This window comes from Trichomycterus rosablanca, chromosome 18 (genome assembly GCF_030014385.1).
Source record: "Trichomycterus rosablanca isolate fTriRos1 chromosome 18, fTriRos1.hap1, whole genome shotgun sequence".
NCBI classification, from domain to species: Eukaryota; Metazoa; Chordata; class Actinopteri; order Siluriformes; family Trichomycteridae; genus Trichomycterus; species Trichomycterus rosablanca.
Genome location: NC_086005.1, coordinates 26,739,631 through 26,762,608, shown reverse-complemented (window position 1 = coordinate 26,762,608; position 22,978 = coordinate 26,739,631). Strand labels below are relative to the sequence as shown.

The window sequence follows — 22,978 nt, the reverse complement described above, 5'->3', positions numbered from 1 at the left end:
TGATTATTGGTTTAGTAATGGATGTGATGTTCAGAAACATAATCAGCCGTGACATCAAAGAGAAAAACAAGAAAATGTCACAAAATAAGTGCAAAAATCATTCAAATCCACCAAATATATGCTTACATACACACAATCACATATCTAAGCAAAGGTATTCACACCCAACCAATACATGCTTACATACACACAATCACATATTAGCAAAGGTTTTTACACCCAACCAAATACATGCTTGCATACACACAATCACATATCTACATATCTATGCAAAGGCATTCACACCCAACCAATACATGCTTACATACACATAATCACATATCTAAGCAAAAGTATTAATTCCCCTGAATACCTTTCACACACATTCACATATCTCGCCTAAAGTACTCAATCCACCACATACTCACACCCACATTTTCTGTGGAAATGCACCTATCTGGTTACAACCTGAATTTCCACGAACCTAATTTTCACAAGCCTGTCGATACAAAGTGCAGAAAACTGCTACTGGTATTCCCAAACCCACAACCATTTCCACACTGCAGCTCTACTGTAATTCAAATAACAGCACATTAAAACCCCACAACCATGACCACAGCGCAACTTCCAATCCAACCACTCCCATAATGCAACTCTCAAACCCACATCAATTCCCACAACTTCCGAACTTAAATTCATTTTCACACTACAATCAAACCAAATGTATCTGACACTCATGCTAATTAAGTTTAGGTGTTTCAGTCACATCTATTATTACCAGGTGAATACATCCAATTATATAAAATAAATAACATGTCTTAAACTTTAAGACAACAGTTTGAGGAAGCCTGGTAAAGAACCTCCAGGGTTCTTCACAGAGCCATGACCTTAACATGATTAACCACATTTGAGATTGATTGACCAATTTTAAGCCAGGTATTCTTGTCCACCATCATTGTCCACTATGTCTGACTAAACGTGCACATATTCCCACAGACACACTTTAAAGGTTGTAGGCTTTAATAGGCGCAAACCAGGGGTCGACACCACATGAATGCCCATGGTTTGGGAAAAACGTTCAAAAAGCTCTTGATCAGGTGTCCATATACTTCAGTCATACAGGGTCTGTATTCAAACCTTGTGAGCTGCCTTGCTGCCTACTGCCTACCTGATCAGCTGCCTCAATAGAGAGAGAGTATTTAGACGCACTTCTTTTATGTCACCGCAGTTTTAGCTTAATAAGCTAACACAGTTAGTCTCATACCATTCAAACCAATGGGCTAAGGCGGCACACCCTGCTAGCACGCCAGCTAACATGCCCCTTTATACAATTTAAAAATCAATGAGAATTTGTTTACATTTGAAAAGATCTCCGTTGGTTGCTCCGCATTCCATTCGTCCACCACGTTTGTCATTTTTTTCTGGGATTCAGTCATGCTGGGATTGCTTTCAGCACTGAGGAAGCGTCGGACGCGCCGTCAGTATTCAGTCAGATTATCACTCAGAATTAAGGCGCCTCAGTAGGAGCATTTTACGGGATGTAAGAATTTAGACACGCCCTCTTCTCGGGAGTAGGATGACATAAAATGTGTCTGTGTAGAGAGAGAGCTAGGGTTTCAGACAGACCCTGTTCTAAATGTATTTTAAACTGTACTTTTAAAATACATTTAGAACAGACACATAAAGGAGAGTATAAACCGCTCTGCTAAAGGCTCGGTCATATAATGCGTCTCCTTCTTTCTGCTCCCGAAAGCGAGCGGTACCATTTTAGGATTTTTCTCTGTTGTAATATTCATGAGGAGCAAACGTGCTTATTGAGATGTCACTTGTGAACACGGCCCATAATAGAGACTCTACACGTGAGCTTTTTTTTCCTGAGCTACTTTTAAATCAAATCAATACTTGGCACCGAATGAATGTTAAACATTTTTAGCTGTGAAGGGAAGGGACAGAGACTCTTTTTATAGCTGTTTCATCTGCTGTGTTTATTTAGCGGGTGTAAATTGTCCTCTCACTTCTGCAGTGTTTGTTTGTTTGTTTATTAGAATGTTAACGTCATGTTTTACACTTTGGTTACATTCATGACAGAAACGGTAGTTACTCATTACACAAGGTTCATCCATTCACAAGGTTATATCGAACACATTCATGGACAATTTGGTATCTCTGATTCACCTCACTTGCACGTCTTTGGACTGTGGGAGGAAACCCACGCGGACACGGGGAGAACATGCAAACTCCGACCCACCTGGAGATCGAACCCAGGACCTTCTTGCTGTGAGGCGACAGTGCTACCCACTTAGCCACCCTGCTTGTGCAGTGAAGGATTTGTAGTCGGGTCCAGTATGGTGTTGTCCTAGGCTAAAACCAGCAGCAGTACTAGTTAGTGGATGTTTTTTATTCAAGTTTACCACTAGTTGACCTTGACATTGCCGAATATTTAAAACTTAAACTCTAGGTGAGGTTAAATCATAAAGAAACTTACAGCAGAACCAGCTGCTTTGTTTAATAGTGGAAGTCATCGCATTTCCACATGCGCAGTGCAACAAGAACCTAAAAGCATTAGGATTTAACATCTGTGCAGCTATAAAAAAGAGAAATTAAGAACAGGAGATAAAGTGGAGGTTTATTTTATTATGCTTGGCAGGAAACCATGTGAAAATCTACGATATATACGTTTAAATCCGCAGCGTAATGTATCTTACTGCTAAAATGTGCGATTCTGCTAGCTTGCAAGCTAGACCTGGTTCTGGTATGAGTGGATAAGACACAGCAGCGCTGCTGGAGTTTTTAAACACCTCACTGTCACTGCTGGACTGAGAATAGTCCACCAACCAAAAATATCCAGCCAGCAGCGCCTCGTGTGCAGCATCCTGTGACCACTGATGAAGGTCTAGAAGATGACCGACTCAAACAGCAGCAATAGATGAGCGATCGTCTCTGACTTTACATCTACAAGGTGGAACAACCAGGTAGGAGTGTCTAATAGAGTGGACAGTGAGTGGACATGGTATTTAAAAACTCCAGCAGTGCTGCTTTGTCTGATCCACTCATACCAGCACAACACACACTAACACACCACCACCATGTCAGTGTCACTGCAGTGCTGAGAATGATCCACCACCTAAATAATACCTGCTCTGTGGGGGTCCTGAACATTGAAGAACAGGGTGATAGCAGGTTAAAAACGTATGTTGAGAAACAGATGGACTACAGTCAGTAATTGTGGAACTACAAAGTGCTTCTGTGTGGTAAGTTGAGCTAATAAAATGGACAGTGAGTGTAGAAACAAGGAGGTGGGTTCACGAGAGGTAAATAGATAATTGATAGTTGCTTACGTTTAATTGTAAACATTTAATGTAAGGATAAATAAGCAGGAGATCCGAGCGTCTCACTACGGTTGCTTATTACTTAGCCAGCCGTGGAGTTCCTACCTATGATTAAGTCATTAGTGGGAGGACACTGGTCCTTTTGTACGGGCCTTCTGTAATTACTGCAGCATTCTCAGAATTTACTTCGTCCCTCGTTACCGCTGTAACCATGGGAAGGTCGATATTGGCGAGCTGGAAAAATATAATGCATGTCAGAGTCAGTTGTTTAGAAATATTAGGCTGTTTCTGGGTCACCTAGGTCAGGGGTTTTTAACCTGTGGGGGAACACGAGTACCTGTCCAGGGGGGTGTGACATTACAAGATTTTTTTACTTCTAAAACTACAGCAAATGCTTAAGAGGCATAACATTATGACCACTGACAGGTGAAGTAAATACATCGACAGAAGGAGAACAGCACCCACACTATCTGCTGCAGCACCACGCCTATAATTACATATAATCTAATACTATATAACAAGGGCTGTACTAAATTCACTGGAAGATGTGCTTAATTATGTGCCACATTGCACTGCAGTCATTAGGTTACACTCATAAATCGAATGATAGAATAATTAGAAGCTACAATACGCAGCACAGCTACCTTAATAGATGAATGTAAACCTAGAACATCCAGCGACGGTGCGAAAACTATGAAAATACTCGTCCGTGTTTTGACCCAACACAGAATTGGTTGTTAGTTTTCTAAACTTAGTTTCCCGAGTCGTGTTTTACCTGCTTTAGACTTCGACATCTTGGACATTTTGACTAACCGATTGCTAACTGAATTGCCGTAGGATTGCTAGGACGCCTCGCTTCACGAATGAAAAACGTTACATTGCTAAACACAAACATTAGGTAGGCATAAGCATAACATTATGAGCACTGACAGGTGAAGTGAATAACACTGATTATCTCTTCATCACGGCACCTGTTAGTGGGGGGGATATATTAGTCATCAAGTGAACATTTTATCCTCAAAGTTGATGTTTAGAAGCAGGAAAACTGGGTGAGCGTGAGGATCTGAGTGAGTTTGACCAGGGACAAATTGTGACGGCTAGACGACTGGGTCAGAGCATCTCCAAAACTGCAGCTCTTGTGGGGTGTTCCCGGTCTGCAGTGGTCAGTATCTATCAAAAGTGGTCCAAGGAAGTTACAGTGGTAAACCGGCGACAGGGTCATGGGTGGCCCGTGTGGTCCGATCCAACAGATGAGCTACTGTATCTCAAATAGCTGAAGAAGTTCATGCTGGTTCTGATAGAAAGGGGTCAGAATACACAGAGCGTCTCAGTTTGTTGCGTATGGGGCTGCATAGCCGCAGACCAGTCAGTTAGGAAGGTGGTCATAATGTTATGCTTTATTGGTGTATATAACTTAATATACATTTACATTTTCGGCATTTAGCAGACTTACAGTTGAGACAGTATACAACCTAAGCAATTGAGGGTTAAGGGTCTTGCTCAAGGGCCCACCAGTGGCAACCTGGCAGTGGTGAGGCTTAAACCAGCAACCTTCTGATAACTGGACCAGTACCTTAACCACTAGGCTACAACTGCCCTTTGTCTACAATATAGACAAAGTCAAAAGGAAAGAAGCAGAATGACCCAGAACTAAATGATCAGATATTTGTTCAGTATCTCATCCTCATAATCACATCAGCATTACTTAAGATGAAAGGTTATGCAACAGTGTCATTTATCCATCCAGTCTAATAAAACAGTAATCCAGCACATTTCTGCAATTTATGTCTGGAGTCTGTAATGAGATGACATCTCTTCTCTCTCTCTCTCTCTCTCTCTCTCTCTCTCTCTCTCTCTCTGCTGACTGTACTCACACATATGGCCACAGGCGAGTGTATGTGAGAAACACACATTATCTCTGTAAGCGAGCGTAATTACTGCTGTTCTGCGGCCTGCCGTGATTTCTGATTTACTGCAGCACTAAAACTGGCAGCGGCTCTCCGCGTGCGGGAGGCTGTTTTAAGTGTGTAATTTCACTCCAGTCGATTGCATAACTGAACGTGACCCGGGTCCGGTGGCGAAGGCCTGTGCTGTGGCGCTGTGGCGCTGCCACTCAAACAGAAGCGATCTATTTTCTTTGCGTGATTGTAAATGAGTCCTGAGTAAAAATGAACCGCCAGGAAACACGTGAACGTGGTGTTTATTTAGCTGAACCTATATCAATACGAGGCAAAACACAGGAATGAACACGCACTGTTCTTAATTTATCTTTTATTATATCTTTCATTTCATTTTCATGGTTCATGTTGGTGCAGTGCAGTATCACACCCAGGACAGGACGCCAATCCAACACAGGGCCTCGGCCACCTCCCCCACACCTCAGACACAGCCGCTCATGTAGTTTTGTATGTAGACACCTGATCGGCTGATAGCACCCCTGGGGATTCACACCCTGGATCTCAGAAAGAGTGGGCTAGTTCACTTTCCACTTAGGCGGCTATCTGTCTATCTGTCTGTCTATCTATCTGTCTATCTATCTGTCTATCTATCTATCTATCTATCTATCTAGTATTTATCTATCTCTCTGTCTGACTGTCTATCTATTTGTTTGTCTGTCTATCTATCTATCTGTCTGTCTATCGATCAATCTGTCTGACTATCTTTCTGTCTGTCTATCTGTTTATCTGTCTGTCTGCCTGTCTGTATGTCCGTTCTATCTATCTATCTATCTATCTATCTATCTATCTATCTATCTATCTATCTATCTATCTATCTATCTATCTATCTATCTATCGTCCTGTCTGTCTGTCTGTCTGTCTGTCTATTTATTTCTTTATATGTCTGTCTATCTATCTATTTAACTATGTATTTGTCTGTCTTTTCTATTGTTCTGTCTGTCTGATTGTCTATCTATGTGTCTGTCTGTCTATCCATCTACCTACCTATCTATCTGTCTATCTATGTCTGTCTATCAGTCTATCTGTCTGTCTATTAATCTCTTTATATGTCTGTCTATCTATCTATCTATCTATCTATCTATCTATCTATCTATCTATCTATCTATCTATCTATCTATCTATCTATCTATCTATTTGTCTGTCTATCATTCTGTCTGTTTGTCTATCTGTCTATCTATCTATCTGTGTATCCATCCATCCATCCATCTATCTATCTATCTATAGACAGCTTGTGGAATGATGCACATTTGTCTTTATTTGGGTGTTGGAGTGTGTGTACAGAAAAGCGACTGCATGTGTAATTCGATTGCACTGCGCGTGTGTTCAGTGGCCTTCTGTGTTCGCGTGTATCCGTCTCTGCGTAGACAACAGCTATGGTAATGCGCTCATTCACTCTCCTCACTGCATCTGGCCGTGCCTTTTCAGGGCCTTCATGAATATTACCGATTCTTCTCCTCATTTATGGCCTCCATTTGGACAGTCCGGTGACTAAGCAGGCCAGACAAAGCACATTGTCTGATTCTGTATAAACACGGCTTTGAAACAGAACGTTACACCGAGACCTGTGAGAGCATGGCGAGTGTGTTCTGGCTGACCGTGTGTTGTTCGGTACTTTGTCCGGGTATGAAGGGATAATTATATCAGCTGTGAGGAAGATGAAGACGTGGTCAGAACAGCTCATTTATGTACAGGTGTTGTATTAGATTAGCTATAAATTAGCATACGCTGACTTTCAGTTTTTCCTTGGGCGTTCGGCTCCTGTGTCCCCTCTGCAGGACGTATGTCCTGGGACTGCAGTTGAGTTGCAGAAAGCGGCGCTGCAGAGCAGCAATGCAGCAAAGTTGCGGAGCTGTGTTAGAGAGAATGTGTTTCCTAGAACTGGATCTCAGAGAGCCCGAGTATTTCAGTGTAAAAGAACATTTACAAATCACAGAGTTCTGTTACTCAGCAGTACGACTGAGCACTGATACAGTATTATATCAGATTTTATCAAAGCAGTGTTACCAAGACCTACTGTAACAAAAGGATATTGCATATTAGTATCAGAGTACTCAAACACCGCAGTATTACCAAGAGCTTTAACACATCAGTGTTACGTAGTGCCGTTACAGAATCCCAGTGCAGATCAGTGTTACACAGTGCTGTTACAGAATCCCAGTGCGGATCAGTGTTACACAGTGCTGTTACAGAATCCCAGTGCGGATCAGTGTTACGTAGTGCTGTTACAGAATCCCAGTGCGGATCAGTGTTACACAGTGCTGTTACAGAATCCCAGTGCAGACCACTGTTACGTAGTGCTGTTACAGAATCCCAGTGCAGGAAAACATTTAGCACTGTTACATGGAGTTATGGCAGAGCTATGCAATAAACTACTGTGGTAAAACACTGTGGTACAGGGTAGTTTGTAAAGAACAGCAGTGTTACAGAGCAGTGTTACCCGAAGCTATTATAAAGCAGTGTTACAGACGTCTGTTACAGAGCAGTGTTACATTACAGTGTTACCGAAAGATTTTACAAAGCAGTGTTACATACATCCATTACAGAGCAGTGATACATGGCAGTGTTACCAATAGTGCAGTATTAGATATGTTACAAAGTCGTCTTTAACAGCGTTGTTACAGGCGGTCTGTTACAGAGCAGTGTTACATACCAGTGTTACCCAAAGCTATTATAAAGCAGTGTTACATATATCTGTTACAGAGCAGTGTTTTATAACAGTGTTACCCAAAGATTTAATAAAGCAGTGTTACATACATTTGTTATAAACCGGTGTTACCTAAAGCTTTTATAAAGCAGTGTTACAGACACCTGTTATAGGGCAGTGTTACAGTGTTACCTAAAGCTTTTATAAAGCAGTGTTACAGACACCAGTTATAAAGCAGTGTTACAGACATCTGTTATAAACCAGTGTTACAGTGTTACCCAAAGATTTAATAAAGCAGTGTTACATACATCTGTTATAAACCGGTGTTACCTAAAGCTTTTATAAAGCAGTGTTACAGACACCTGTTATAGGGCAGTGTTACAGTTTTACCTAAAGCTTTTATAAAGCAGTGTTACAGACACCAGTTATAAAGCAGTGTTACAGACATCTGTTATAAACCAGTGTTACAGTGTTACCTAAAGCTTTTATAAAGCAGTGTTACAGACACCCGTTATAGAGCAGTGTTACAGACGTCTGTTACAGATCAGTGTTACACGGCAGTGTTACCAATAGTGCAGTATTAGATATGTTACAGACGTCTGTTACAGAGCAGTATTACCCAAAGCTGTTACAGTACAGTGTTACAGACGTTCTTTGCTTCTGACTACTCCTCTAAATCCTAGCTTTTGTTGTCTGATGTGCAGCGACCTTGGGTATGTGAAAGACGCTATATAAATGAATATTATTATTATATTAATCACAACGTTACAGATCAACATTACAAAGCTCCGTGACAGAGCAGCTTCATTATTCTAGTGGTTTTTCTACAGAGCAAAGTTATGCAACAGGGTTACAGAGTGCTGTTAAACTGCCGTGTTTTACAGCATTTTAGAGCACCATTAGGAAACAGTGACGGTGGGTGTTACAGGGTAGTAAAATAGCTGACAGCAGCTAAAAGCCCAGATCTGCACCGTGTGAGTCCCGAAACGTCCCACAGCTGGGAAGTGACTCAGCCGTCGGTTCTGTCAGAGGAGCAACGAGAGGTTAGTAACAGAACCGCAGAATGAGCGAATTGAAACATCTGCTGGGTGGCCAGACAGTGAGTAATGTGATTAATTACAGTAGTGAATGTTTACACACCTGCCATGTCCTGTTCACACTCATACACACACACACACACACACACACACACATAGTGTTGCTCATCAGAGGACGGACGGGCCGAGAGAGTTCTCGTTTAAAGGCGTGTGGAACCGGACAAGTTCTCTCTTAAAGGAATACAGAACCGGACGAGTTCTCTCTTAAAGGCGTATGGAACCAGACAAGTTTTTTCTCAAAAGCGTATGGAACCGAACAGGTTCTCTCTTAAAGGCGTATGGAACCGGACGAGTTCTCTCTTAAAGGCGTATGGAACCGGACGATTTCTCTCTTAAAGGCATATGGAACCGGACGAGTTCTCTCTTAAAGGAATACGGAACCAGACGAGTTCTCTCTTAAAGGAATACAGAACCGGATGAGTTCTCTCTTAAAGGCACGTGGAACCAGACGAGTTCTCTCTTAAAGGCGTATGGAACCGGACGAGTTCTTTCTCAAAGGCATATGGAACCGGATGAGTTCTTTCTCAAAGGCGTATGCAACCGGACGAGTTCTCTCTTAAAGTCGTATGGAACCGGACGAGTTCTCTCTTAAAGGCATATGAAACCGGACGAGTTCTCTCTTAAAGGCATGTGGAACCGGACGAGTTCTCTCTTAAAGGCATATGGAACGAGACGTGTTCTCTCTTAAAGTTGTATGGAACCGGACGAGTTCTCTCCTAAAGACATATGAAACCGGACGAGTTCTCTCTTAAAGGCATGTGGAACCGGACAAGTTCTCTCTTAAAGGCGTATGGAACCGGACAAGTTCTCTCTTAAAGGCATATGGAACCGGATGAGTTCTTTCTCAAAGGCATATGGAACCAGACGAGTTCTATCTTTAAGTTGTATGGAACCAGACGAATTCTCTCCTAAAGACATATAGAACCGGACGAGTTCTCTCTTAAAGGCGTATGTAGACTGTACACCACAAAAGCACAGTGATCAGCCATAACATTAAAACCACCTCCTTGTTTCTACATTCACTGTCTCATGTGCACTTTGTAGTTCTACAATTACTGACTGTAGTCCATCTGTTTCTCTGCATGCTTTGTTAGCCCCCTTTTATGATGTTTTTCAATGGGTAGGACCCCCACAGGACCACTACAGAGCAGGTATTGTTTGGGTGGTGGATCATTCTCAGCACTGCAGTGACACTGACATGGTGGTGGTGTGTTAGTGTGTGTTGTGCTGGTATGAGTGGATCAGACACAGCAGTGGACCAGCAGTGGACCAGGGCACTCTCGCTGTGAGGCGACGGTGCTACCCACCGAGCCACCGTGCCGCCCAATGTTGTGATTATTATTATAACTCTAGGACAAAAGCACGGAGCTCTCTTTTAAAAGTCTGGACAGCTATTCGATTGTGTTCTGCTGATATTATCCGTGTATTTAACTTTATTTTAACTTAATGTTCTCCCTGCAGGTGAGCACAACCTGCTTAAAAATGTTCTACACCTGCACAAACTGGGGTTGGGTGGGTTTTATGTAAATGAGGATTAATTAAGCCACGTCTGATGCAAATGAGATGTAGATGTAGATTGAGGGCACCTCACACAGCTGAAACGAACACCGAGTGCTCGCTTGTTTAACTGCATGCGGGACGAACGCCTTTAATATTAATATCAGACGTAATAAACGTCTTATTACATTTAGCCATGCTTTCAGATTTCTTCACTTTAACATGAAACGTCACTTCTGTAGTATTGGAAGAGACAGTGATGGGACGGCGAGGAAGCCACGTTTGCACTGAGGGTGAACCATATGACATAACACGACATCTGACCTGACAGATAACATCCCATTAAATGCCCCTCTTCTCCTCTGGGGTAAATACACTGTCAGGAGCGATCTGAACGCAGCCTTGTGAAGCTTTCTGGACATTTAACGTAGTACCTGAGACGCTGTCGCCCGGGGTTTCTTTACGCTGACCACTGAGAAGCTGCAGTCGTGTCATGCAGTGCAGTGCTTATTACAACCAGTTTACAAGCACAACAGTGTAGTACAGACTACATTTCCCAGAATTCCCCTTTTTATCCTTCAGCACCCATGGACACTAACAAACTGAGGTTAACCTGCACTTAGATAGAAAGTAGATTACATAAAAAGTGCAGCAGCTTAATAATCGTGGGTGTTGAGTTCACCGTCTCTCCACCACCCTGTCTGATTTCAGCCTCATTCCCAGAGTGGAAATGCCAGAATTAAAACCGTGTTCCCCGGGCTGGCGCAGGGCCACGCTCCTCCGGGGTGTGACTGCAGTGACACTGTGCATTTTTTGACTGTGGCGGAGCGAGCAGCTACCATATGGAAATCTGCTTAACCGTAGAACCGCGACGTCGCGAACGACGAGACGTTTTTTTTTACTTTCATTTAACAGCTGCCAGCCCTAAGAAATTACATTTGTCTTTATTCAAGCAAAGTGAGCATATCTTACTTTCTGAGAGAAATTCTATTAGCCGGCTTGCTTGTGCGCTTATTGGGTTATTAAATATGACACCGGTACTGCTGGCTTTTTTTCTTCTTCCTCACTTACCTAGAAACTCAGTCAGTCAGGGATTCTGAGCACAACACATTACATGTGTGCACTTGTTCCTGTGGAAATGTTCCTCCTTCCTCTGGTTTTCTTCTCATTTGGACATGCCTAGAAGAAATGGAAAGGAAATGATTCAACGCGAGACGCCATGGGCTCAGTCAGATGTTGCATTAGGGCGCGGTGCTGATCCGAACGATGTGCTCTGATTTCTCAACATCTGCTTACAGTAGCTGTAGAATTTGCGAGGGTAGCCTCGTGGGTAGAGCTGTGGATTACCAAGGTTTGAGTTGGTTCTGGTTCTGCCATGCAGCCACTGTTAGACCCATGAGCAAGGCACTTGACCCCCTTAGCTCCAGGGGCGCCGTACAATAGCCGACCCTGCGCTCTGACCCCAGCCTCCAAAGAGATTGAGATTGAGAAGTGAACAAAGAATTTAATTGTACTGTACACGTCAAATAAAGGGGCTCCATCCGCCCCCGATGATTATTATTAACCCCATTCTTTAGGTTTCCCAGCACCAATGTGCCCTAACAGATATAGCTCAACCCTAGATCTCATAGATCAACAATAATCCATATAGTACAATAATTCATTGTAAATTTTCTGTGCAGCTCCGTGGAAAAAATAAATGAGAAACATACGCTGTCACATACACATACACACTAAAACGGTGAAAAATACCATATTTAAGGACTTTAAGCAAGTCCTTAAATATTAAGGTCTAAACGTATAAAAAGAAAAAGTATATAAAAATATAAATAAAAACAGTAATAGTGTTGCACATGTACAATAACAGTATTTTTGCCCGACTTGTAAAGTTATTCAACTTTAGTTTATATGCAAAAAATACTGGACTGAAAGATACTGAAAGATACTGAAAGATACTGAAAATACTGAAATACTGTAATCAGAAGGTTGCTGGTTCAAGCCTAAGTTGCCAATGCTGGACCCCTGAGCAAGGCCCCAATTGCTTCAATTGCTTGCATTGTATCAGTCACCGGTGTAAGTCGCTTTGGATAAATTGTGTCTGCTAAATGCCATAAATGTACTGTAAGCCATAGCCTAGTGGTTAAGGTACAAGACTAGTTATCAGAAGGTTGCTGGTTCAAGCCCCACCACTGCCCGGTTGCTGCTGTTGGGCCCTTGAGCAAGGCCTTTAACCCTCAATTGCTCAGACTGTATACTGTCACAGTACTGTAAGTCGCTTTGGATAAAGGCATCTGCTAAAGTTATTCCACTTTAGTTTACAATGATATTGAGGTGGGAGGGGTAGGAGGGCAGTATTTATTTAAAGCAATATTAGTACTTGGAAAAAACTGTTTTTAAGTCTGGAGGAGTGTGTCCTTAAGTCCCTAAAACGTCCAGGGTGTCCAGGGGGAGCTTTGTTCTTCAGAAACGTTCTGTCTCTGTTTCAGTAGAATCATCAGCACATCATTTGCAAGTCTCTTCAAATTTGTAGGATTAAGTTCTTCAGCTTGAATCCTGGGCAGCAAGTGTGGTGTAATCTGTAAATGTCAGCCATGTAACACCCTCCTAATATATGCAAGAGGTGGGTTGGCTGCCACATAAGCTAAAATGTTGCACTAAATTCGACACATCTCAGTGCGTTCCATTAAAACGATAAGCTTAGTTTATTTATAGTGAACAGTCAGACATGTCGATGGCAGTGTTAGTGTGCTGGCTGAGGTAACAACAGTCCTGTTGTAAAATACGCTGGTGGTAGCATCACGTAATCATAATGTGTTTCAGCAGCAGGGACTGGCAGTTTGCTCAAAAGAAAGGGGCTACAGTGGTTTCAAATGACAATAAAATGTCCCTGAGTGGCCCAGTAGGTGTCCAGATATTCATTTTATCACGTATTTGTGAGGAAATTTTAATACTGATGGCTTTCCAGCTGACCCAGAAGATCTTAAAAGATCTATGATGTGAAATAATCGGCTTAAATTGTTTCGTCATGACTATTAGCTGGAATAAATGCCGAACGTCGGTCATCCAGTTATAACTCAAGGGGGGTTAATACTTTCGAATAAATGTTTATGAACTTTCTTTACTGAGAAACTCTGAGTTAATGTTAAAATCACTTTTATAAATGAAGGTTGGGGAGTGAATACATTTTCCAGTCACTGTATGTGTGTATGTGTGTGTGTGTGTGTGTGTGTGTGTGTGTGTGTGTGTGTGCGGTAATCCGCTGTTCCTGTGTGTGTGTGTGGGCTTGTAGAACAAAGATGAACGACAAAATAGCGATCATGAGGTGTCTCAGCAGGAAACAGCGACACTCTAATACAATTTGATCGTGATGTGAAATGGCGTGACCTTTCCTAGAACATTGTATTTATAACCTGTCACTCTATGCATGTGTGTGTGTGTGTGTGTGTGTGTGTGTGTGTGTGTGTGTGTGTGTGTGTGTGTGTGTGCATGTGTGCGTGCGTGCGTGTGTGCAGATCTGCTGTGAAGGTTCTTTTCCTTCAGACGCAGCGCTAGGACCCCTGCCGACTTTAACAATGGCATGATCCCTACTGGAAAGAAACGCTCCCCGGTGGTGTTTTCGTGGGTGTGTGTGTGTGTGTGTGTGTGTTCCTTTGTGCGTCTGTAATGCACTTGAGTGCCGCCGAATACCAGCCCGACTTCAAACGCTGTGCCACACTTGATTTTTGCTGACGTTGGGCTTTGATGCATTCTGTTTATTTGAGTCTCACCCTGCTTTTATATGACGCTTTACTGCACCTCTCTGGCACTGAAGCGAGTGTAGAAGTCACTTATTTTAGCATAGAAATTGATGCTTGACTAGATGCCTTGCATGGTGGCACAGCTGGCAGAGCGGGTACAGCAGAGCGAATACAGCAGAGCTAACGTTGGTCATTGGGACCTGCGTGTGTGAGGAATTACCTGTACTCTAGTACTCTAGTTTCCTCAAAGCTTCCTCACAAAATATTTAAAAAAAACTGGACTAAAAGATACTGAAAATACTGAAATACTGTAATCAGAAGGTTGCTGGTTCAAGCCTAAGTTGCCAATGCTGGACCCCTGAGCAAGTCCCCTAACCTTCAATTGTTTGCATTGTATCAGTCACCGGTGTAAGTCGCTTTGGATAAAACGTGTCTGCTAAATGCCATAAATGTAAGCCGTAGCCTAGTGGTTAAGGTACAAGACTAGTAATCAGAAGGTTGCTGGTTCAAGCCCCACTGCCTGGTTGCTGCTGTTGGGCCCTTGAGCAAGGCCTTTAACCCTCAATTGCTCAGATTGTATACTGTAACTGTAATGTAAGTTGCTTTGGATAAAGTCGTCTGCTAAATGCCAAAAATGTAATGGTAAATGTAAGTGTAAATGTATGCAGGAGGTGGATTGGCTGCTAAATAAACTGAAATCGCACACTAAATTATCAGGGGGAAAAATGACACATTTAAATACATTCCATTTAAATAATGTGCTTAGTATTTTTTATATAGAACAGTCAGAATGTGAGATCATCTGTCTGTGAGCTAAAGCTGAGGCTTGATTGTGAAAGGTCAGGCCACCCCAGTTCATGGTATATTTAGTTGGATCAGTTCTGATCTCCGGAAAACCTCCTGGTCTTCTCTAGTTATTGCATTTTTATATTAGAAAAGAGCAATAATGACATTATTACACATTATAATTCTGCAGAAAGATTATATTTAATACTTTTAAGCTTGCTGATCCAGGATCAGTCAGTCAAAGTAAATGAATATGACAGAACTAAGGTCAGATCCCTGAATTAAAAGTTCTATTGATATGGCCTAAAGTATGCACACACCCCTTCTAATTATTAAGTTTGGGTTTCTTAGCCACACCCATTATTAAACACTCACTCACTCACTTTCCGCGTATCCAATCTTTGGGGGTTTGCTGGAGCCTATCCCAGCTTTTCAATGGGCGCAAGGCACACAGTAATACCCTGGACGTGGCGCCAGTCCATCGCAGGGCAGACACACACACACACACACACACACAGCCATTCACCTATAGGGCAATTCAGTGTCTCCAATTAACCTGACTGCATGTTTTTGGACTGTGGGAGGAAACCGGAGCACCCGGAGGAAACCCACGCAGACACGGGGAGAACATTCAAACTCCGCACATAAATGGGGATCGAACCCAGGAGTGGATTAAACAGAATCTATTCATTTGTAAATGATGTATGTATTATTTCTTAATTGGTAACAAAAACTGTGTAGGGTGCCGTTCAGCAGCATTACGTCACGTCAGTTTGCAGGATTATATATTTATTTAAAACCAGATATGCCAAAGTGACTGTACGCAAAAGCGGGTAAAAGAGCAGCGTTTTGACTCGGCACGGACATAATCGGTCCTGACAGCTCCGCGGGGACGGAACAAAAGGAAGTGGGGGAGAGATAAGGGACGCTGGGAAAGCTTAAGTGAACTGATGTCACTGATGTGAGCTTCGACTGTCCTGTCCTTGTGTGCTCAGGCGTACACACACCGGGAACAAAGGTCAGACGCCTACGACGGTCACTCTCAGTTCAAATGATGTTAAATAGACGAACGGCTAATTATACGTTTCTGTAGAAGCAAATTATTGATTTGTTATTTTTATAACTGGAGCCTGGAGGAAGACCGGAGGAAAGAGATTAGTGTTTTAAAGGTTTTGACTTGTGGTGACTTGTTTTAGTAAAATAATAAGTAAAATTAAAAGCACTTGTGGAAACCGTTCCAATTAACAATAATAATAAAATAATAATAATAACATGTGAGCACGTTTAGTATCGGAAGTAATGTATTCAAAATAATGAATCTGGACACAAAGCTGTTTCATTCACTCTAGTGCGTAGAGCTTTGCTTATCAATCGAAAGGTTGAGAGTTCAAATCCCAGCTCTGCCATTCAGTTGGGCCCTTGAGCAAGTATGATTGGGCCCCTGTTTACTATGTGTGATCCTTGAAGACTTCTATGTGTAGGAACTGCAGTGACCTGTACAGAGCCACAAATTTAACCCCAAATAACATCTATTGGATAAACCTAACAAATGCCCAGTACCAATAATATACTACATTATTTCTTAATTGGTAACAAACCTATTATATTTATTATTTGTCATATTTTACCCTCTGAAATCACACAGAAATGCAGCATGGATTAAACACAAGTCTATTAAATTGTAAATAATTAATTTTTTATAACAGTCATCAATTAGAACGTAAAAATGCTGAGCGATCTGTATGTTTTATTTAGTTTAATTATTTATTAACGTGACAGGTCACTAACGAGGCTCAATCAATGCTGCAGCCCTCCATCAGGATTAAATCACGACAGAATTGCAGAATTGTAGTTTTTTAAACCAAAGATGGTGAATACGCTGACTTAACAAATGCTTTTTCGACTGATCGGGCACAAATTTCCACAGACAAAGTGGTTCTAGGTGCAAATGAAGTCCATATTAACCCCCATGGTACTGATATGGAAATTTGAACAAAATACATTGCGTAATTGCTCCACCTCCTGGTTTCTACACCCACTGTCCATTTTATCAGCTCCACTTACCATATAGAAGCACTTTGTAGTTCTACAATTACTGACTGTAGTCCATCTGTTTCTCTGCATGCTTTGTTAGCCCCCTTTCATGCTGTTCTTCAATGGCCAGAACCCCCACAGGACCACCACAGAGCAGCAGGTATTATTTAGGTGGTGGATGATTCTCAGCACTGCAGTGACACTGACATGGTGGTGGTGTGTTAGTGTGTGTTGTGCTGGTATGAGTGGATCAGACACAGCAGCGCTGCTGGAGTTTTTAAATACCGTGTCCACTCATTGTTCACTCTATTAGACACTCCTACCTAGTCGGTCCACCTTGTAGATGTAAAGTCAGAGACGATCGCTCATCTATTGCTGCTGTTTGAGTCGGTCATCTTCTAGACCTTCATCAGTGGTCACAGGACGCTGCTCACGGGGCGCTGTTGGCTGGATATTTTTGGTTGGTGGACTAATCTCAGTCCAGCAGTGACAGTGAGGTGTTAAAAAACTCCAGCAGCGCTGCTGTGTCTGATCCACTCATACCAGAACAACACACACTAACACACCACCACCATGTCAGTGTCACTGCAGTGCTGAGAATGATCCACCACCTAAATAATACCTGCTCTGTGGTGGTCCTGTGGGGGTCCTGACCACTGAAGAACAGGGTGAAAGCAGGTAAAAAAAAAACAGATGGACTACAGTCAGTAATTGTAGAACTACAAAGTGCTCCTATATGGTAAGTGGAGCTGATAAAATGGACAGTGGGTGTAGAGGTGGTTTTAATGTTATGGCTGATCGGTGTATATATACATAAATGACGTTCGGAGGACAAGCAAAGTAAGAAGTTTATTGTACAGTGTAACAGCTGCTTCTTCTGCGCACATGACAATAAAGCTCTTGAATTTTTAACACGCTCAGTCAGGTGTCCATAAACTTTTGGTCAAAGAATGAAAACTGAATGCATGTAGAATTCTTGCATGTATTTACTTTAGCATTAATTGGAGAACGCTGATCCACCTCAGAGTGACAGAATAAGGTCATGAAGAATCATCAGTAAAGAGGAAGCATGTCAGATACATGCAGAATAATATATATATATTTATATTACACAAGTTTGCTTCTGAAGAAACCCCAAACAATCAACGCCACGCGGCTGTGAGGATTTGAGGGTGAATCTCAGTGGTAGGCACCGTTACGCTCTCTTAACCACTACTTTTTGCATCCAAGACTCTGGAAATAAATCTCATATTTGCATGAAACACGACGGCGCTTTTGCTGTGCTGACATGTTCCTCTTCATTATAAGACGGAGATGTTCTCCGCTTCTCGTTCCTGAGCCACCTCCCGTGAAGAAGAAGAAGAAAATCGTGCCGGATGGTTACGGTGCTGTTTAGTGAGGAGCTTGCTGTGTGAGGAGGCCGTGCAGGGGTTGTTAGGAACCTTCAGACGTGGAGATTCGGCGCGTGGCGTGCCGCTTACGGCCACGGTGGAGCAGTTTAGCCTGAGAGACTGATGAGACGGTCGGTGCACACACTGTTCCACCGGCCCTCGGATCAGCGGTGTAGACATCGTCTCTCGTTTGTGATTTTCCGAGGTGTGGAATGCCGGGGCGACCGGGGGCGGGATAAACACGGAAAACGAAAAACTTGAAATCTGATAAGCTAGCCGATCACCACCAAGTCTTAAGTGTGAATCTTAGAAGTGCTGCTGGCCTAGCCGGGCACTTAACAGACATGGTTGGCTGTGACTGAGGGAGGGGTGGCTGGATATGAAATGCCCTCCTTGCTGCTGAAAGCTAGATGAAGCTAAAATTGCTGCCTACTCCCTACCTGATCAGCTGCCTCAGTAGAGAGGGTTCTAATAAGACATCGAACCCATAAGGCAGATTATTTGGATGCACTACTTACTAAGCTAACACAGTTAGCCTTGGGCCATTCAAACCTATGGGCTGAGGCTGTTCAAACCGCTAGCACGCCGGATAACGTCTCCCTCTGTGTACCGAAAATGGTTAAACCGTCCCTGACGAGGCCGGATTTACAAAGAAATGACACTCGTATAATTACACATTTATACAAATCAATGAGAATGTATTTACATTTGATGAGAACTCCATTGGTTGCTCCGCTTTCGTCCATCAGTCGTGCAGCACTAAATGCTTGGATTGCCTTCAGCGCTATGGAAGCATCGGACGCTCCCTCGTTATTCAGTCAGATTATCATTTAGAATTAAGGCACCTCTAAGAACCTAGACATGCCCTCTTCTCAGGAGTGTAGGATGATGTACAGTTTAGGTACGGCTGATTAGCCTCCCTCATCTAGAGATACTGTTTACCTGGAATAATATAAACACATTTGTGCTAGAAATTAAAACTCGGGTTTAACGTAGAGATTAATTCATCTCCTGTATCTTACCTCCAGGCTCAGATCCTTCCAGAAGGCCAAATGGAGCAGGATGTGGAGAGCCCCGTCACAGTGAGACAGCCACGGCTGCCCAAGCAGGCCAGGGACGATTTGCCCAAGCAGCTCCAGGATCCCGAGCGAGCCAAGCGAAAGATCCAGCGCTACGTCCGCAAGGACGGCAAGTGCAACGTGCACCACGGCAACGTCCGCGAAACCTACCGCTACCTCACGGACATCTTTACCACGCTGGTGGACCTGAAGTGGCGCTTCAACCTCTTCATCTTCGTACTGGTCTACACGGTCACGTGGCTCTTCTTCGGCTTCATGTGGTGGTTGATCGCCTACGCGCGAGGGGATCTGGACCACCTGGGAGACCAAGCGTGGACGCCGTGCGTCAACAACCTGGAGGGCTTCGTCTCAGCCTTCCTGTTCTCCATCGAGACCGAGACCACCATCGGTTACGGCTACCGGGTGATCACCGACAAGTGCCTGGAGGGAATAGTGCTCCTGCTGGTGCAGTCTGTGCTGGGATCCATCGTGAACGCTTTTATGGTGGGCTGCATGTTTGTGAAGATCTCGCAGCCCAAAAAGCGGGCGGAGACGCTGGTGTTCTCCACCAACACGGTCATCTCGATGCGCGACGGGCGCCTTTGCTTGATGTTCCGCGTGGGGGACTTGAGGAACTCGCACATCGTCGAGGCCTCCATCAGAGCCAAGCTGATCAAGTCCAAACAGACCAAGGAGGGGGAGTTCATCCCCCTCAACCAGACAGACATGAACGTGGGCTATGACACGGGTGACGATCGACTCTTCCTCGTGTCCCCGCTCATCATCTGCCATGAGATCAACCAGCACAGCCCCTTCTGGGAGATTTCCAAAGCCACCCTGGCAAAGGAGGAGCTGGAGATCGTGGTGATTCTAGAGGGCATGGTGGAAGCCACAGGTAGGAATGTTTGTGCTCTTGATGTGTTTTATTGATAGTCAAGGGAGACTGAAGGCCTGCCTGTGGTCAGATGTCCAGTTACTGAGCTGGACTTAGGTACAGCTTGTCCGTACATTCATTTATTGATTGGTATGTTCTGTATTCCGAGTAACTACAGTCAGCAACTGTATCCCCATAAAGTACGTCTGTATGTTAGATGTATCTCATTACATAAAGAATAAATGTACAGACCAGAGCGGTGAGTGTGCAGTACCTAAGAGGCGTATCGAGTGTGAGAAAATGAGATGCTCTTTCATTATCAACAGCATAATAAAGTGATCAGGCTGAGTGAGATGGGGTTCTACAGGGGGGCAACAATCTATCGAGAGATTTCAGTGATGGAGATGATTGGAAAATGCATTAGCTGCATGTACACAACACAAGCTTAGTACAATATATATACACCGATCAGCCATAACATTAAAACCACCTTCTTGTTTCTACACTCACTGTCCATTTTATCAGCTCCACTTACCATATAGAAGCACTTTGTAGTTCTACAATTACTGACTGTAGTCCATCTGTTTCTCTGCATGCTTTGTTAGCCCCCTTTCATGCTGTTCTTTAATGGTCAGGACCACCACAGAGCAGGTATTATTTATGTGGTGGATGATTCTCAGCACTGCAGTGACACTGACATGGTGGTGGTGTGTTAGTGTGTGTTGTGCTGGTATGAGTGGATCAGACACAGCAGCACTGCTGGAGTTTTTAAACACCTCACTGTCACTGCTGGACTGAGATTAGTCCACCAACCAAATATATCCAGCCAACATCACCCCGTGGGCAGCATCCTGTGACCACTGATGAAGGTCTAGAAGATGACCAACTCAAACAGCAGCAATAGATGAGCGATTGTCTCTGACTTCACATCTACAAGGTGGACCAACTAGGTAGGAGTGTCTAATAGAGTGGACAGTGAGTGGACACTGTATTTAAAAACTCCAGCAGCGCTGCTGTGTCTTATCCACTCATACCAGCAGAACACACACTAACACACCACCACCATGTCAGTGTCACTGCAGTGCTGAGAATGATCCACTACTCAAATAATACCTGCTCTGTGGTGGTCCTGTGGGGGTCCTGACCATTGAAGAACAGGGTGAAAGCAGGTTACAAAGTATGTAGTGAAACAGATGGACTACAGTCAGTAATTGTAGAAAGTGCTTCTATATTGTAAGTGGAGCTGATAAAATGGACAGTGAGTGGCTGATGTTATGGCTGATCGGTGTATACCTTTTTATTAACCTAAATATAATAATAATACTATTAATGTCTAAGTGTGCACATTTAGTGTTTAATAAAGGCTGGTCATTTTATAAGGTCTTTTTTTAACCTTCATACTGTAGCAGAATTAAAAGCTCTGTATGAGGAAGCATTAGCTCGATCAGGTCTGGTTAACATCGGTATTGTCAGTAAAAAAAAAAGCAATTTCTGACCTTTACCTTTATTAAGATCAGGAAACCAGAAGCACTACAGTTTCTAAATCCATTTCATACATGGTTGGTGATCATTCTGAGAAAACAGGGTTGTTCAAGTCTAGCTTGTGTTCGATCGTACCAGGTCAGAGCTTATTCCAGCTTAGCCTAAAGGACTTAAGGGTATAAAAGCAGTAACAGCTTTTAATTTTACTTTTACTGCATTTAGCAGGCGCTTTTATCCAATTAAATACAATTTTCTTGCAATTATAGAGGCTCAGCAGTGGCAGCTTGCAGTGGTGAGGTTTGAACCAGCAACTGTATGATTACTAGTCCGATACCTCGACCGCCGAGCCACCACGACCCTATAACGAGAGCAAAATAACTGTGAGCTGAGCGCAGTACTGTAACGATGGGGTTGATTTATATGTAATAAACACAGCTCACTGAGACACCGCAGTATTTCCTCCTGTACCTGACCCCGGTTATTGTCCGGGCAGCAGAGGTCAGGCTAATTGGAAGCCAGAGCCGTTGACACCTCCGATTTTCCCGGCAATTGTTGAAGATTACGGGTTTTATCAGACTTCCAGGATCCTTCGTTAGACGCACGTGTGGGGCCTCAGCTGCCCGAACTGAGGAGCGCAGGTGAGGTAAAGCGAACCCACCGGGAGCGGATGAACCAACACGGAATGATGGGCAGCTGAGGGCTAAATCACGAACTCTCATGGGGGGGTGAGTTTAATGTGCGAGGGTCGAGCAAATGATCTGTGGAATAGAAAACGTGTTCCTAATTTAGGACTGTACAGGGGGAGTCTAAAGATATTAGGCTGTGGTCCATGGGGACAGTGTTTAAGTATGTTCAGGGACAGTCAGGCTGAGGAGAACAGTCAGAGGTTGTTGGTCACTGGTTCAAGCCCCACCACTGCCAGGTTGCTGCTGTTGCTCAATCCTCAATTGCTCAGACTGTAACTGTAACATAAATCGTTTTGGATAAAGGCGTCTGCTAAATCAGTGTTACCCAACCTTTTTTGCACCACGGACTGGTTTCATATAAGATATAATTTCACGGACCGGCGGGGAAGGGAGGATTTATTAATATTGCTCACAAACGGTGTAACA

General features: G+C 43.3%; 1 protein-coding gene across 1 annotated transcript in view; it reads left to right on the top strand.

Annotated features, from left to right (window-relative positions):
• The window catches only part of kcnj6 (potassium inwardly rectifying channel subfamily J member 6), a 48,069-nt gene that overhangs the window by 12,498 nt on the left and 12,593 nt on the right, over positions 1-22,978 (top strand). The window contains exon 2 of the mRNA XM_063013576.1: positions 19,481-20,405. Within this exon, the coding sequence (XP_062869646.1) occupies positions 19,505-20,405 (901 nt within the window). The 5' untranslated portion in view covers positions 19,481-19,504. The remainder of the gene's footprint in view (positions 1-19,480; positions 20,406-22,978) is intronic.